The sequence below is a fragment of the Mizuhopecten yessoensis genome, unplaced genomic scaffold (assembly GCF_002113885.1).
Source record: "Mizuhopecten yessoensis strain PY_sf001 unplaced genomic scaffold, ASM211388v2 scaffold10201, whole genome shotgun sequence".
NCBI classification, from domain to species: domain Eukaryota; kingdom Metazoa; phylum Mollusca; class Bivalvia; order Pectinida; family Pectinidae; genus Mizuhopecten; species Mizuhopecten yessoensis.
Genome location: NW_018408429.1, coordinates 710,217 through 725,820, shown reverse-complemented (window position 1 = coordinate 725,820; position 15,604 = coordinate 710,217). Strand labels below are relative to the sequence as shown.

The 15,604-nt window shown below is 40.6% G+C and overlaps 1 protein-coding gene across 1 annotated transcript in view; it reads right to left on the bottom strand.

Annotated features, from left to right (window-relative positions):
* Positions 1-485: 485 nt before the first annotated feature.
* Positions 486-15,604, bottom strand: part of LOC110459719 (tRNA dimethylallyltransferase, mitochondrial-like) — a gene marked incomplete at its 3' end in the record, with an annotated part of 42,709 nt that continues 27,590 nt past the window's right edge. Inside the window, exons 4-9 of the mRNA XM_021512106.1 lie at positions 10,979-11,382; positions 10,414-10,556; positions 9,320-9,431; positions 4,927-5,045; positions 3,541-3,618; positions 486-595 (exon numbers count right to left, since the gene is read on the bottom strand). Of these exons, the coding sequence (XP_021367781.1) occupies positions 486-595; positions 3,541-3,618; positions 4,927-5,045; positions 9,320-9,431; positions 10,414-10,556; positions 10,979-11,382 (966 nt within the window). The remainder of the gene's footprint in view (positions 596-3,540; positions 3,619-4,926; positions 5,046-9,319; positions 9,432-10,413; positions 10,557-10,978; positions 11,383-15,604) is intronic.

Here is a 15,604-nt window from a genome sequence, read left to right as displayed (position 1 = left end):
GAGAGATGTTAACCAATTATCCTATCTGAAGAAGAAGTTACATACTGTGTTCCCATGATGAACATCTGTTAATGAATTGAGTGTACATATTGCCTATGATAATCAATCAATTAAGCAGAGGGAATCGGGTTAGGAATCCTTGTTTTGTTATGTCACAATCAAATATTTCTTATTGTAGCTATTTTAACAGAAAATGCTATTTTTGGATTTGTCAGTGAACTGTAAAAATAACAAGTATACATTTTTACTCTTAATAGTACATGTATCAATTTAATTTTTATCCTTAAACTTTCCATTTATATGGTAAAATGGTATATTTATTTATAAGAAGCTGATTATTTGGGTACATTTCACTAAATAGTCAAGGCAATTTTGTTTATTAAAGTGACATATATCACAACTACATCGTACATATATGAACTATTGATAGTCACCTATACCAGTATTGTTTTAATATGTTTTGTTGTGAACACCTGAAGATTTACCTGTAAAATGTCGGTGAGAATTTCCACAGCTGGTGTTTTCACCTGATCCTCCCACTTTGACGTATCAGAGACATCCAGTCCATACACCGGTAATGTGTTCGAACCTCTCCCTGGTCAACACACAAAAAACACACTGGAAGTGTACATTACACTAATTCTATAGTCAGAGGACAACTAAACCTGAAGGTAGAGGTGTGATGATTTCACACTCACATTGTGTTTGATATTTACAGAAGATTCTTAACACTGTCAGCTGTGACATTGATAATTACAGAAGACCCCTGTCACCATCAGCTGTGACTTTGATAATTATAGAAGACCCTTGTCATCATCAGCTGTGACTTTGATAATTATAGAAGACCCCTGTCATCATCAGCTGTGACTTTGATAATTACAGAACACCCCTGTCACCATCAGCTGTGACTTTGATAATCATAGAAGACCCCTGTCATCATCAGCTGTGACTTTGATAATCATAGAAGGCCCACGTTCACCATCAGCTGTGACTTTGATAATCATAGAAGACCCCTGTCACCATCAGCTTAGACTTTGGAAACTACAAAATGTAGAACTATCACTAGAACGAACAGCAGACTTTTACCCCTGCTTGTGCCAAGAACTGTAAGAATGTTTCTTTCCAGAGTGTTTTAAGTAAAGGGACATAACTCCATAAAAGGGGAGGTAATGCCAATTCAATAGTTTTTTTTCATCCCCATCTTTTTGAAAACACTGGGGCAAAACTCTTAATAAAGGGAGGTAATGCCAATTTATATACCTTATTAAAGTCACCTCGATGTATGCATTATGTGTACCAAGTATTCATTCAAATTGTTGAAGTACTTTTTGGGGAGTAATGCAAACATTTTTTTCAAAAAAGGGGCAGAACTCTATCAAATACGAATTTAAGGTAACTAAAATCTATATATTTTATTCACATCTCCTTCATGTAAGGATTCTCAGTACAAACTATCATTGAAACCAATGCAGTACTTAAGGAGAAGTGTAAACAATGTTTTTCAATGAAAGTCTATATCTAAGTACTTTATTCACATTGTTTTTATGTAAGGCTTCTGTGTACCAAGTCTCACAGAGAAATCTGAGCAATACCTTAGGAAGAGTATGACAAACAACATTGTGTCGACGAACAGACGGACAGACAGACAGACAGACAGACAGACAGACAAACAACTGGAGAGCTATTCCTGGAATGTGGTGAAAGGCGAGACCATACTTTACTAGACTAACTTAAGCTGAAGGAATATATATATTTAAAACCTTGTATACAGAAATTAAATTTGACCCTTTTTGCCAATATTCACTTCCTATTACACCATTAAAGCCAAAGATATGTCTATTGGTTATTAATTACTGGTAGATTCCACCATTAAACAAATAGTCTAAAATGGATCCGCCCTAGGATGCCACAGCCTATTGACCAAGTCTCATCAGAATCCTGTCATATTTAATAAAGTTTTTAAGCAAAACCTGTCAACCCACAGAAGTTTGTAAAGGGCCGGTTTCCAAAACGGCCCCTTCTCTGATTCAAATTTCCTGTTGGTGGTGCATTGCCCATGCCGTTGTGGTCACAAATCTATAAAGTATAAAGATTTAGGTCACTTGGTTTGTTTTTTATGGCTCCTCAAAGTTGTACCTTTCAGAAGCTGTCTAAGTGTTGATAAAATGTGCATGTTATGTAAAATATTAATGAAAATCTAATCAAATGATGGTCACCGTAAAGAATACATTCATGGCATGATTGTGACAAAAAATCATGTTTCCATCGCGCCATTTGGCTGTTTTATGGAAGAAACAATCTCAAAAATGCCATTTTCGATGATAACATTTTAGACACAAAAACTGTGTTTTTTAGAGAATACACCCTTTTATGGGCGTTGGATGCAAACCAATTTTTATCCTATTAAACAGTACGTAATATGCTATTGATGAGAGGAAAAATCATCAAAATGTAAGTGGTGGAACATTTTCAAATGTTGGGTTGAATTAGCCTATGGTTGAATTGCCGATTTTCGACTTTCTTTAGATAATTAACAAAAAAACGAGAGTATTTGCTCGGTATGTTGAGAATATGTACACAGATATGAAAAAAAGTGAGAGAAACACTTTTTCATAAAAAAAATCCAAGATGGCTACTTCACAAGTCCCCGTGGTTGAAGACATTGGCTGACAAATAGACAGAACAACAAACAAAACGTGTTCCTTATGATTTTGGTTGGTTTTCGCATTTACGGGAGTGTTCATAGCTACGGGCGATTGTATAATACCTATATTTATAAGTTTGGTTAGTCACATGGTAACGGGGATCTTTCATATCGAGCCCCAAACATACTTTCGACATATGCACTCCGTTGCCGCATGGAAAACTATTTCAAGTTTTGTCGGAATTTCTTTACCTGTGGTTGTAATGGTCGAGGGTTTTCCAGCGTCCTGTAATACCCAAGGTAGTACAAGATACTGGAGATGTGCGCACACATTCCCATCGTTCTCTCTCCAACTGGGCACTGGCAGTAGTAGTCCTTTATTGGGGCCTCAACATCGGGTGAAACGGTGAACCGTATCCAAACNATGTTTTATGAATAAACACGATGTTTTGGAAATATTTATCAAAAGAAATTTATACTATGTTGCGAATTACAATTTCGAGATAACCTTCTTTTATTTACGAACTTATGTCTTTGATGCTGAAATTGACAACTTTATAGAAATATATTTTCACTAAAATTATGAAATCTGGGTGTCGGAAAGGTGTAAAATTATTCTTCGGAAAAGAAAAAAACAGTAGTTGAGCTAGATAAGAAATTATACAGGGGCAGGCTCCTATGGAGAATTAACATTACTGGAAACAGGCCCTTTACCAATCGGAGCACAATATGCAAATTAATTATGCATGGATTTTGCTCAACTTTGAACCTCAGTCTTCATATAATGTTCATGACGGACAGACGCTTCCCTTCCCTTACATCCCGTTGAAATTTTAATACATCCCGTTGAAATTTTATAAACTATGTTATGTGTTTCAGGTGGCCCTGCTACCTACGTTTGATATATCTGTTGCGAATATGCTTCACCTGGTATTTGGCATAGGCCCTGGTTCTTTTCTTCAAATTTTCTACTCCTGTGAAGAAGAAAAAATCATACTACATAAATTACACTGTAAACAAACATTTCGGAAAACACAAATGACGGAGAGATATATATGTGAATAGGTTGTGAAGATAATACATGTGTTTACAGGTGACTTGGGCCGACAGCTCAAATAGAGAATTCCCTATTGAAAAACTCATTTTTATGATAAAACTACTAACCACGTCCAAAAGTCAAGCAGAACAGCTTCTTCTATCAATTTTCAAACTATTAAATGAAACTTTCAGATGCCCCCTGTCAGGCTGTGAATACAACACTGCTGTGTGTCCAACTGGACATATGCTAGTAGGATGTTCTTTCACCTCCAACTTCCTCTATTTGAGGTCTTGCTTACTAATTGAGAAATAGCAAACAGTAATCTTGAACAGTCAAAATATAAAAAGGCTAACTAGTGGCCATCTTTGTCTTTACCAATCAGCCCCCAAAAAGAAACATGCACATCGATGGACCAAGGGAAACAAATTTATGGAATTTGAGAAAATAGCAATAGGAAGCTTGAACAGTCAAAACCTAAAGTGGCTGCCTGGTGGCCATCTTGTTTTTCCGATTAATCTCAAACAAAACAGGCACAACTACAGACTAATAGAGATACCCTATTTACTTTCAATAGGCCTCCTTTTTACGCAGTTCATTGTCAACATTTCCTACATACTTTGTTTGCACGACCACCACATAGCATATTGCTGTTTTAGCCCAAATACTAAATATAGAGCACTCAGAAGGCAGCCCATATACTAAATATAGATCACTCAGAAGGCAGCCCAAATACTAAATATAGAGCACTCAGAAGGCAGCCCATATACTACATATAGCACACTCAGAATGCAGCCCAAATACTAAATATAGAGCACTCATAAGGCAGCCCATATACTAAATATCGATCACTCAGAAGGCAGCCCATAGACTAAATATAGATCACTCAGAAGACAGCCCATATACTAAATATAGATCACGCAGAAGGCAGCCCATATACTAAATATCGATCACTCAGAAGGCAGCCCATATACTAAATATCGATCACTCAGAAGGCAGCCCATATACTAAATATAGATCACTCAGAAGACAGCCCATATACTAAAAATAGATCACTCAGAAGGCAGCCCAAATACTAAATATAGATCACTCAGAAGGCAACTGTGTCCTCCAGGTTTGATATATTCTAGTTGCCCAATGGAGATGTAGGAAATAGAAATAAATATTCAGCTTTTAAACAAAAAGAACCTATGAGTAAAATCAATCTTTGTAGCATACAAGCAATATGCCTTAGTTTTGGTCCTACCATCTTGAAAGAGTTGCCTCCCCTTGTCTGTGTTTCGCTCCTCCTCGGATGACACCAAGTAGTCGTGGAATTCCTTGAAGCCAATACTTTGGAATATACCATGTGTGTAGTCTGGCACACTGCATTAACACAAAGGTGATCCTCATTAATTCAAATAAAGAGTGCAATTTGAAATTTATCACAAAATAGCTGATGTTAATTGCATTTCTTGTTAATACACAAAATCTGGTCACAGATATGTACCCAAGGGTTGTTAATTGATATTATAAAAAGGGTTATGTGACGTAATATGTTACATCTATATGTATCTGTGTGAACTGTATTCATGTTGTATTGTGGCCTTTACTCTGACCTGGGACATTCACACTTGAAACCCACCGACAAATGTATATCTTTGATGAGCAGCAAACAATATTCCCCTTAACTCAGTGTTGTATTTAGTAATTGTGGTAGTTTGTCAGTGGTTTAGGTGGTCAGTGTGGTAGTTGGTCAGTGTTGTGGTTGGTCAGTGTTTAAGGTTGTCAGTGTGGTAGTTGGTCAGTGTTTAAGGTTGGTCAGTGTGGTAGTTGGTCAGTGTGGTAGTTGGTCAGTGTTGTGGTTGGTCAGTGTGGTAGTTGGTCAGTGTTTAAGGTTGTCAGTGTGGTAGGTTGTCAGTGTTGTAGGTTGTCAGTGTTGTAGGTTGGCAGTGTTTTAGGTGGTCAGTATTGTAGGTGGTCAGTGTTGTAGGTGGTCAGTGTGGTAGGTTGTCAGTGTGGTAGGTTGGCAGTGTGGTGGGTGGTCAGTGTTGTAGGTTGTCAGTGTGGTAGGTGGTCAATGTTTTAGGTTGTCAGTGTGGTAGGGTGTCAGTGTGGTAGGTTGGCAGTGTTGTAGGTGGTCAGTGGGGTAGGTTGGCAGTGTTTTAGGTGGTCAGTATTGTAGGTGGTGAGTGTTGTAGGTGGTCAGTGTGGTAGGAGGTCAGTGTTGTAGGTGGTCTGTGTTGTAGGTGGTCAGTGTGGTAGGTTGTCAGTGTGGTAGTTGGGCAATGTTTTAGGTTGTCCGTGTGGTAGGTTGTCAGTGTGGTAGGTTGTCAGAGTTTATTGTTGTTTTTGTGGTAGGTTGTCAGCGTGGTTGGTAGTCAGTGTTGTAGGTTGGCAGTGTTGTAGGGTGTCAGTGTGGTAAGTTGTCAGTGTGGTAGGTTGGCAGTGTGTAGGGGGGCAGTGTTGTAGGTTGTCAGTGTTGTAGGCTGTCAGTGTGGTAGGCTGTCACTGTGGGAGGTGGTCAGTGTTGTAGGCTGTCAGTGTGGTAGGCTCTCAGTGTGGTAGGTTGTCAGTGTTGTAGGCTGTCAGTGTGGTAGGCTGTCACTGTGGTAGGGGGTCAGTGTTGTAGGCTGTCAGTGTGGTAGGCTCTCAGTGTGGTAGGTTGTCAGTGTTGTAGGTTGGCAGTGTTTTAGGTGGTCAGTATTGTAGGTGGACAGTGTTGTAGGTGGTCAGTGTGGTAGTTGGTCAGTGTTGAAGGTTGTCAGTGTGGTAGTTAGTCAGTGTTGTGGTTGGTCAGTGTGGTAGCTGGTCAGAGTTTATTGTTGTTTTTGTGGTAGGTTGTCAGCGTGGTTGGTTGTCAGTGTTGTAGGTTGGCAGTGTTGTAGTTGGTCAGTGTGGTAGTTGGTCAGTGTGGTGGTTGGTCAGTGTTGTGGTTGGTCAGTGTGGTAGGTGGTCAGTGTGGTAGGTTGGCAGTGTGGTAGGTTGTCAGTGTTGTAGGTTGGCAGTGTTTTAGGTGGTCAGTATTGTAGGTGGTGAGTGTTGTAGGTGGTCAGTGTGGTAGGTGATCAGTGTTGTAGGTGGTCAGTGTTGTAAGTTGGCAGTGTTGTAGGTTGTCAGGGTTGTAGGTTGTCAGTGTTGTAGGTTGGCAGTGGTTGTAGGTGGTCAGTGTGGTAGGTGGTCAGTGTTGTGGGTGGTCAGTGTGGTAGTTGGTCAGTGTAGTGGTTGGTCAGTGTGGTAGTTGATCAGTGTTGAAGGTTGTCAGTGTGGTAGTTAGTCAGTGTTGTGGTTGGTCAGTGTGGTAGATGGTCAGTGTTTTAGGTTGTCAGTGTGGTAGGTTGTGAGTGTGATAGATTGGCAGTGTCTAAGGTTGGCAGTGTTGTAGGTTGGCAGTGTTGTAGGTGGTCAGTGGGGTAGGTTGGCAGTGTTTTAGGTGGTCAGTATTGTAGGTGGTGAGTGTTGTAGGTGGTCAGTGTGGTAGGTTGGCAGTGTTTTAGGTGGTCCGTATTGTAGGTGGTCAGTGTTGTAGGTAGTCAGTGTGGTAGGTGGTCAGTGTGGTAGGTTGTCAGTGTGGTAGGTGGTCAATGTTTTAGGTTGTCAGTGTGGTAGGTTGGCAGTGGGGTAGGGGGTCAGTGTTGTAGGTTGTCAGTGTTGTAGGTTGGCAGTGTTTTAGGTGGTCAGTATTGTAGGTGGACAGTGTTGTAGGTGGTCAGTGTGGTAGGAGGTCAGTGTTGTAGGTGGTCTGTGTTGTAGGTGGTCAGTGTGGTAGGTTGGCAGTGTTTTAGGTGGTCAGTATTGTAGGTGGACAGTGTTGTAGGTGGTCAGTGTGGTAGTTGGTCAGTGTGGTGGTTGGTCAGTGTTGTGGTTGGTCAGTGTTGTAGTTGGTCAGTGTTGTAGGTTGGCAGTGTTGTAGGTTGTCAGTGTGGTAAGTTGTCAGTGTGGTAGGTTGGCAGTGTTTTAGGTGGTCAGTATTGTAGCTGGTCAGTGTTGTAGGTGGTCAGTGTTGTAGGTGGTAAGTGTGGTAGGTGGTCAGTGTTGTAGGTTGACAGTGTTGTAGGTTGGCAGTGTTTTAGATGGTCAGGGCTAAAGGTTGTCAGTGTTGTAGGTGGTCAGTGTTGTAGGTGGTAAGTGTGGTAGGTTGTCAGTGTTGTAGGTGGTAAGTGTGGTAGGTTGTCAGTGTTGTAGGCTGTCAGTGATGTAGGTGGTCAGTGTGGTAGGCTGTCAGTGTGGTAGGCTGTCACTGTGGTAGGTGGTCAGTGTTGTAGGCTGTCAGTGTGGTAGGCTGTCAGTGTGGTAGGTTGTCAGTGTGGTAGTTGGTCAATGTTTTAGGTTGTCAGTGTGGTAGGTTGTCAGTGTGGTAGATTGTCAGTGTTGTAGGCTGTCAGTGTTGTAGGTGGTCAGTGTGGTAGGTTGTCAGTGTGGTAGGTGGTCAGTGTTGTAGGTGGTCAGTGTGGTAGGTGGTTAGTGTGGTAGGCTGTCGGTGTGGTAGGCTGTCAGGGTGGTAGGTTGGCAGTGTTGTAGGTTGTCAGTGTGGTAGGTGGTCAGTGTGGTAGGTTGTCAGTGTTGTAGGCTGTCAGTGTTGTAGGTGTTTAGTGTTGTAGGTGGTCAGTGTGGAAGGTTGTCAGTGTTGTAGGTTGTCAGTGTTGTAGTTGGTCAGTGTGGTAGGTTGTTAGTGTGGTAGGCTGTCGGTGTGGTAGGCTGTCAGTGTGGTAGGTGGTCAGTGTTGTAGGTGGTCAGTGTAGAAGGTTGTCAGTGTGGTAGGTTGTCAGTGTGGTAGTTTGTCAATGTTTTAGGTTGTCAGTGTGGTAGGGTGTCAGTGTGGGAGATTGTCAGTGTTGTAGGCTGTCAGTGTTGTAGGTGTTTAGTGTTGTAGGTGGTCAGTGTGGAAGGTTGCCAGTGTGGTAGGTTGTCAGTGTGGTAGTTTGTCAATGTTTTAGGTTGTCAGTGTGGTAGGGTGTCAGTGTGGTAGGGGGTCAGTGTGGTAGGTTGGCAGTGTTGTAGGTTGGCAGTGTTGTAGTTGGTCAGTGTGGTAGGTGGTTAGTGTGGTAGGCTGTCGGTGTGGTAGGCTGTCAGTGTGGTAGGTTGTCAGTGTGGTAGGTGGTCAGTGTGGTAGGTTGGCAGTGTGGTAGGTTGTCCGTGTGGTAGGTTGTCAGTGTGGTAGGTTGTCCATGTGGTAGGTTGTCAGTGTGGTAGGTTGTCAGTGTGGTAGGTGGTCAAGGTTGTAGTTGGTCAGTGTTGTAGGTGGTCAGTGTGGTAGGCTGTCAGTGTGGTAGGCTGTCAATGTTGTAGGTGATCAGTGTTGTAGGTTGTCAGTGTGGTAGGTGGACAGTGTTGTAGGTTGTCAGTGTGGTAGGTTGTCAGTGTGGTAGGTTGGCAGTGTTTTAGGTGGTCAGTTTTGTAGGTGGTCAGTGTGTTAGGTGGTCAGTGTGGTAGGCTGTCAGTGTGGTAGGTTGTCAGTGTTTTAGATGGTGGTCAGTGTGGTAGGTTGGCAGTGTGGTAGGTTGGCAGTGTTTTAGGTGGTCAGTGTGGTAGGTTGTCCGTGTGGTAGGTTGTCAGTGTGGTAGGTTGTCCGTGTGGTAGGTTGTCCGTGCGGTAGGTTGTCCGTGTGGTAGGTTGCCAGTGTTTTAGGTGGTCGATGTTGTTTTATTTTAAGACGTTACCTTTCCTGCTGTAAGCGGTCAGCATTGTACTGATGATGGAAGTCCTTTAATTCATTAATTAAGCCTCGTTCTATCATTTTGTCCACTCGCTCGTCAGTTCTCTTTCCCAGTTCTATGGCAGAAAGTCATCTGGTCATACAAATTTAATCTTAATATATAAAGCTTTATCATATTCTTACATTTATACCAAAATCATTGGTATCTCTACAAAGGAACTCTAAACAATTACAATGGAACTGATATTAGAGCACAATATCAACTTCTATGTATTTCTAACAATGAGACAGGTTTTACCAACTTATATTAAACACTCTTAATGGCCCAGAAGGGTCTAAATGTAGGATGAAACAAAAATACACTAAGAAGGTAGGTGTATACTAGCCACTGAGTCACCAGAGTGAGATCACACCCCAATTATAATTCAGACATTCACTTTAACAGATCTCCCTATGAGATTTATACTGAAGCTACACATTGTTGTAACTACTAACATACGTAGACCTTTTAAAGCTTACCTGTTGATACGATACTAACAAATAAGTTGAGAATGATTATGTTTTATTTGGTTTCATCATTATTAAAATTTTATCACAAATTTCCATTCGATATGATCTAACAATGAAAACGACCCTAAGGTAATATGCTACCTTACTGTGACATGGAGACTTACTGATGTATGCTACCTTCCTGTGACATGGAGACTAAGGATGTATGCTACCTTACTGTGACATGGAGACGTACTGATGTATGCTACCTTACTGTGACATGGAGACTTAAGGATGTATGCTACCTTACTGTGACATGGAGACTTCAGGATGTATGCTACCTAAGTGTGACATGGAGACTTAAGGATGTATGCTACCTAACTGTGACATGGAGACTTAAGGATATATGCTACCTTACTGTGACATGGAGACTTCAGGATGTATGCTTCCTAAGTGTGACATGGAGACTTAAGGATATATGAAACATTACTGTGACATGGAGACTTAAGGTTATATGATACATTACTGTGACATAGAGACTTAAGGATGTATGCTACTATCCTCTGCAATATTTGATTTTAAATTTACTCCTGTGTATACCTAAATTACCTTGTAGATCACTCTGTAGCCAGAACACACAGGTATTCAGGAACCTCAGGGGTCCACTTGGGGACTGACTGGACAGTTTCTCCCTCTGGACCTTATGTACACTGCTCAACTTTACCCTGTGTGTGTCATACATCTCTAAGGCCCTGAAATACATATCAACAGCTGTTAAACATAACCTGCAATAAACATTCACATGTCAACTGACTCCTGTGACCTTCAATATGGGTGAAGGTCATTTATAACCTTGTAGCCATTCATCTCTGCATGCTACTGGCCAAATATCACCATTTTGGTTATTCAGAAGAAGTTGTTTAAAGGTCTTTTAAGACAATTGACCCCTGTGACCTTGAATATTGGTGAAGGTCATTCATTTGAACAAATCTTGTAGCTCTTCATCACAACATGCTATTATAGCCAAATATCATCACCCTAGCCATTTTGGTTTTTCAAGAAAAGTTGTGTAAATTAAAAAGTTGACGCTGTCCGGATGTCAGCAGGACAATGCTCCAGGGCTTAAGCTGACACGGCCCACACCAAAGATGTATTTTATTACTGTTCCATTTACCTTATTATCTTGCGTCGATTGTTTGGGTGGATCATCAGGGCCATTTCTGGGTCCACCTCCTTCAGACGTTTAAACAGTACATCAGAGTCCACCTCATCGTATTTTTCCAATTCAGACGACGTCCCATCTCCATATTCTTTTAATTTGTGTTTACCAGAAATGTCCGTTGTCTTGGTATCACATTCTTCACCATCATGGCTTCTCTGAGGTTCAGTCGTCCCATCTGGAATCAGATTCTTGTTACACAAGAGATGGGGGGAGGTTTCCTTGGCCACTTCAACTGCACCTCCTGAACATAAGGAAGATAGTCCTATTTTACTAGATAAATCCACTGGGGGCTCTGCCTGTAATAGTCTCTGTCTTTTGGCTGGACTTTGCTCTTCCTTGATGGCCTTCTCAATATCCTGTTATAACAGAGTGAAAATTCTTTGTTAGGGATAATAATAATTATAAATAATATACAACATTTGATATAGCGCCCTATCTAGCTAACATACACCACTCTAAAGCGCTTTACAGTACACAGATATAGCGCCCTATCTAGCTAATATACGCCACTCTAAAGCGCTTTACAGTACATAGATATAGCACCCTATCTAGCTGGACTAGGCCACTCTAAAGCACTTTACAGTACATAGATATAGCGCCCTATCTAGCTAACATAAGCCACTCTAAGGCGCTTTACAGTACATAGATATAGCGCCCTATCTAGCTAGACTACGGCCACTCTAAAGCGCTTTACAGTAGATAGATATAGCGCCCGCTCTTGCTGACATAAGCCACTCTTAAGCGCTTTACAGTACATAGATATAACGCCCTATCTAGCTAACATAAGTCACTCTAAAGCGGTTTACAGTACATAGATATAGCGCCCTATCTAGCTAGACTAGGCCACTCTAAAACGCTTTACAGTACATAGATATAGCGCCCGCTCTAGCTAACATAAGTCACTCTAAAGCGCTTTACAGTACATAGATATAGGGCCCTATCTAGCTAACTTAAACCACTCTAAAGTGCTTTACAGTACATAGATATAACGCCCTATCTAGCTAACATAAGTCACTCTAAGGCGCTTTACAGTACATAGATATAGCGCGCTATCTAGCTAGACTAGGCCACTCTAAAGCGCTTTACAGTACATAGATATAACGCCATATCTAGCTAACATAAGCCACTCTAAGGCGCTTTACAGTACATAGATATAGCGCGCTATCTAGCTAGACTAGGCCACTCTAAAGCGCTTTACAGTACTTAGATATAGCGCCCACTCTTGCTAACATAAGCCACTCTAAAGCGGTTTACAGTACATAGATATAGCGCCCTATCTAGCTAGACTAGGCCACTCTAAAGCGCTTTACAGTAGATAGATATAGCGCCCGCTCTTGCTAACATAAGCCACTCTAAAGCACTTTACAGTACATAGATATAGCGCCCTATCTAGCTAACATAAGCCACTCTAAAGCGCTTTACAGTACATAGTTAGGGATAATAATAATTATAAATAATATACAACATTTGATATAGCGCCCTATCTAGCTAACATACACCACTCTAAAGCGCTTTACAGTACACAGATATAGCACCCTATCTAGCTAACATACACCACTCTAAAGCGCTTTACAGTACACAGATATAGCACCCTATCTAGCTAACATACACCACTCTAAAGCGCTTTACAGTACATAGATATAGGGCCCTATCTAGCTAACTTAAACCACTCTAAAGTGCTTTACAGTACATAGATATAGCGCCCTATCTAGCTAACATAAGTCACTCTTAAGCGCTTTACAGTACATAGATATAGCGCCCTATCTAGCTAACATAAGTCACTCTTAAGCGCTTTACAGTATATAGATATAGCGCCCTATCTAGCTAACATACACCACTCTAAAGCGCTTTACAGTACACAGATATAGCACCCTATCTAGCTAACATACACCACTCTAAAGCGCTTTACAGTACACAGATATAGCACCCTATCTAGCTAACATACACCACTCTAAAGCGCTTTACAGTACATAGATATAACGCCATATCTAGCTAACATAAGTCACTCTAAGGCGATTTACAGTACATAGATATAGCGCCCTATCTAGCTAACATAAACCACTCTAAAGTGCTTTACAGTACATAGATATAGTGCCCTATCTAGCTAACATACGCCACTCTAAAGCGCTTTACAGTACATAGATATAGCGGCCTATGTAGCTAACATAAGCCACTCTAAAGTGCTTTACAGTACATAGATATAGTGCCCTATCTAGCTATTATAAGCCACTCTAAAGCGCTTTACAGTAAATAGATATAGTGCCCGCTCTAGCTAACTTAAGCCACTCTAAAGCGCTTTACAGTAAATAGATATAGTGCCCGCTCTAGCTAACATAAGCCCCTCTAAAGCGCTTTACAGTACATAGATATAGAGCCCGCTCTAGCTAACATAAGCCACTCTACAGCGCTTTACAGTACATAGATATAGCGCCATATCTAGCTATTATAAGCCACTCTAAAGCGCTTTACAGTAAATAGATATAGTGCCCGCTCTAGCTAACATAAGCCACTCTAAAGCGCTTTACAGTACATAGATATACAATTTATACAATTATCATATACATTAACTAATTCAATTTTGAGGAATTCGCAGGAGCTGCCTTAACAATTGCTAACTACTAGTCCTATGCCACCTGGCTAATATCTCCCTATGTGTGTATGCCTGCGTGTGTGCTGGAGATGTATTGTGTTCTGTTTTGTAATGGGATCGTTCTTCCAACGGCATCTTTTTATAGTGCCACCTCACTTGAATGCTACAGCACAGATACCGCAACATCCACCCCAGACCATTTTATACTCCACCTGGGTTGTTGGAGATGATTGTATTTCTGCATAAATTTCATAATTAGTCAGTTAAGTGCAGATAATTTGTTCTAGAGAAATGTCGTAACAATCAAAATTCAATTGTAAAATGAACTACCGGTAAGCCAATTTTAAACATAAATTATAATACACCAATAACCCCCTATATTAATGCTTCAGGCAACTGATCATATATGATCACACACTGTTTTTATCTACTTCACAATCCCCTTAGTAACAATGTATTTTTATTTTGATATCCTCGACTTTTGTTTCATGTTTTGGAGTGCTACAGCATGTGAGAAGCCTTTCCCCATGGAGACTTGCAGCTGCTGTATTTTTCCACTGTCATCCAACATTTTTTTTTCAAGCTTTAATTATTAACAATTTACTGTAATAAAAGGAAACCGACATATTTCACATACTGAAATAAAAATGTATATAAAATTTAGCAGTTTCATGTTTTTTAATATTGCAATGTTACACAAAAATCTACAATTTTCCTAATTTTGTGAAAATGGCAGTACAATATATATTTTCCTAATTAAATTAAATCGGAGTTAAATCCCAAGACATTTCTACATACGTCTCCTACATGTGTGGGTTGATAGGTGGAATGTGTACAGCCTACTCATGACCAAGCAACTGCAATAACAGTTAAGGTGTAGGAAAGACACACAATGGGGTGGCCATTTGTACATGTATATGTAGGAAATGGTTATTTCCTCCAGATGTGTACTAGTAGAACTGTAGCTGGTCACCAGAGTTGAATTACCGACATTCTACACCAGGGAACAGAACAAGGTACCCATTAAAGCATCTATCAAGGGCTGTGAGGGCAGGCGATGACATACACACTAGAAAACAGGCCATTCCAACAGTCTTTACCTCACTAATAGCTTCTGCAGAGACACTCTGAGACTTGTGTACAAGTTGAAGAAAAAGACTTTCACATACATTATCACTGTATTGAACATAAAATTACACCGGACAATTCATTCAGTTTATGTAGTTTTCCCATTTTGGTCAATATTGATTTACTTTAAGATATTAGCTCATCATCCATGTTTAGTTCAATCTCAAATTCACCTGACAAGTTAGTATTTAGTGTATTTGTGCTGTAGTATGTCTTGATGGGTCTGATCCAGGTGGCTAGACCATCACAAGTCTGTGAGAATGTGGGGACAACACCCTTGGGAGTGGCCAGAGGGTAGGCTGACCTCGTCATGGCCCCCCCACAAGTCTGGAACCATGGTTAAATGACACATCAACCACATGGAGGGGTCCCCCATCTCCACTCTCACAGACACAAGAGGGAAATGTAGGTATCACTGCCAATCCTAGTCAGAAGATGATGTTTTTACAAATGGTCTCCATTACAGAGACCAAACCAACTCAGACATCAAGTGTATCTCTTACCACCTAGCTCCAGGGTTGTCAACTCTTAAAACAGTCAGAAAACCAGCAACCCAGTTCCCATTTTATCATTAGATAGAACTACCAATTATTTCTGAATTATTATGTCAACAATAAAACAGTATAAATCGTGCACAGCCAGAGCTGTTGATATTATGTTTTACATACAATGAAATAATCATTGACAAATAGATGTGGCCAGGCAGTCTAAAGCCAGGACATTTTTAAAATGAGGCAGAAGGCAAAATTGGGAAATGCCATCTTTGCCAGATAGAACTTGTTTTTTACTGATGGGACAAGCATTGCATCATATATTATCTAAAGAACACACATTCAATTTATATATACTGTATATATTAG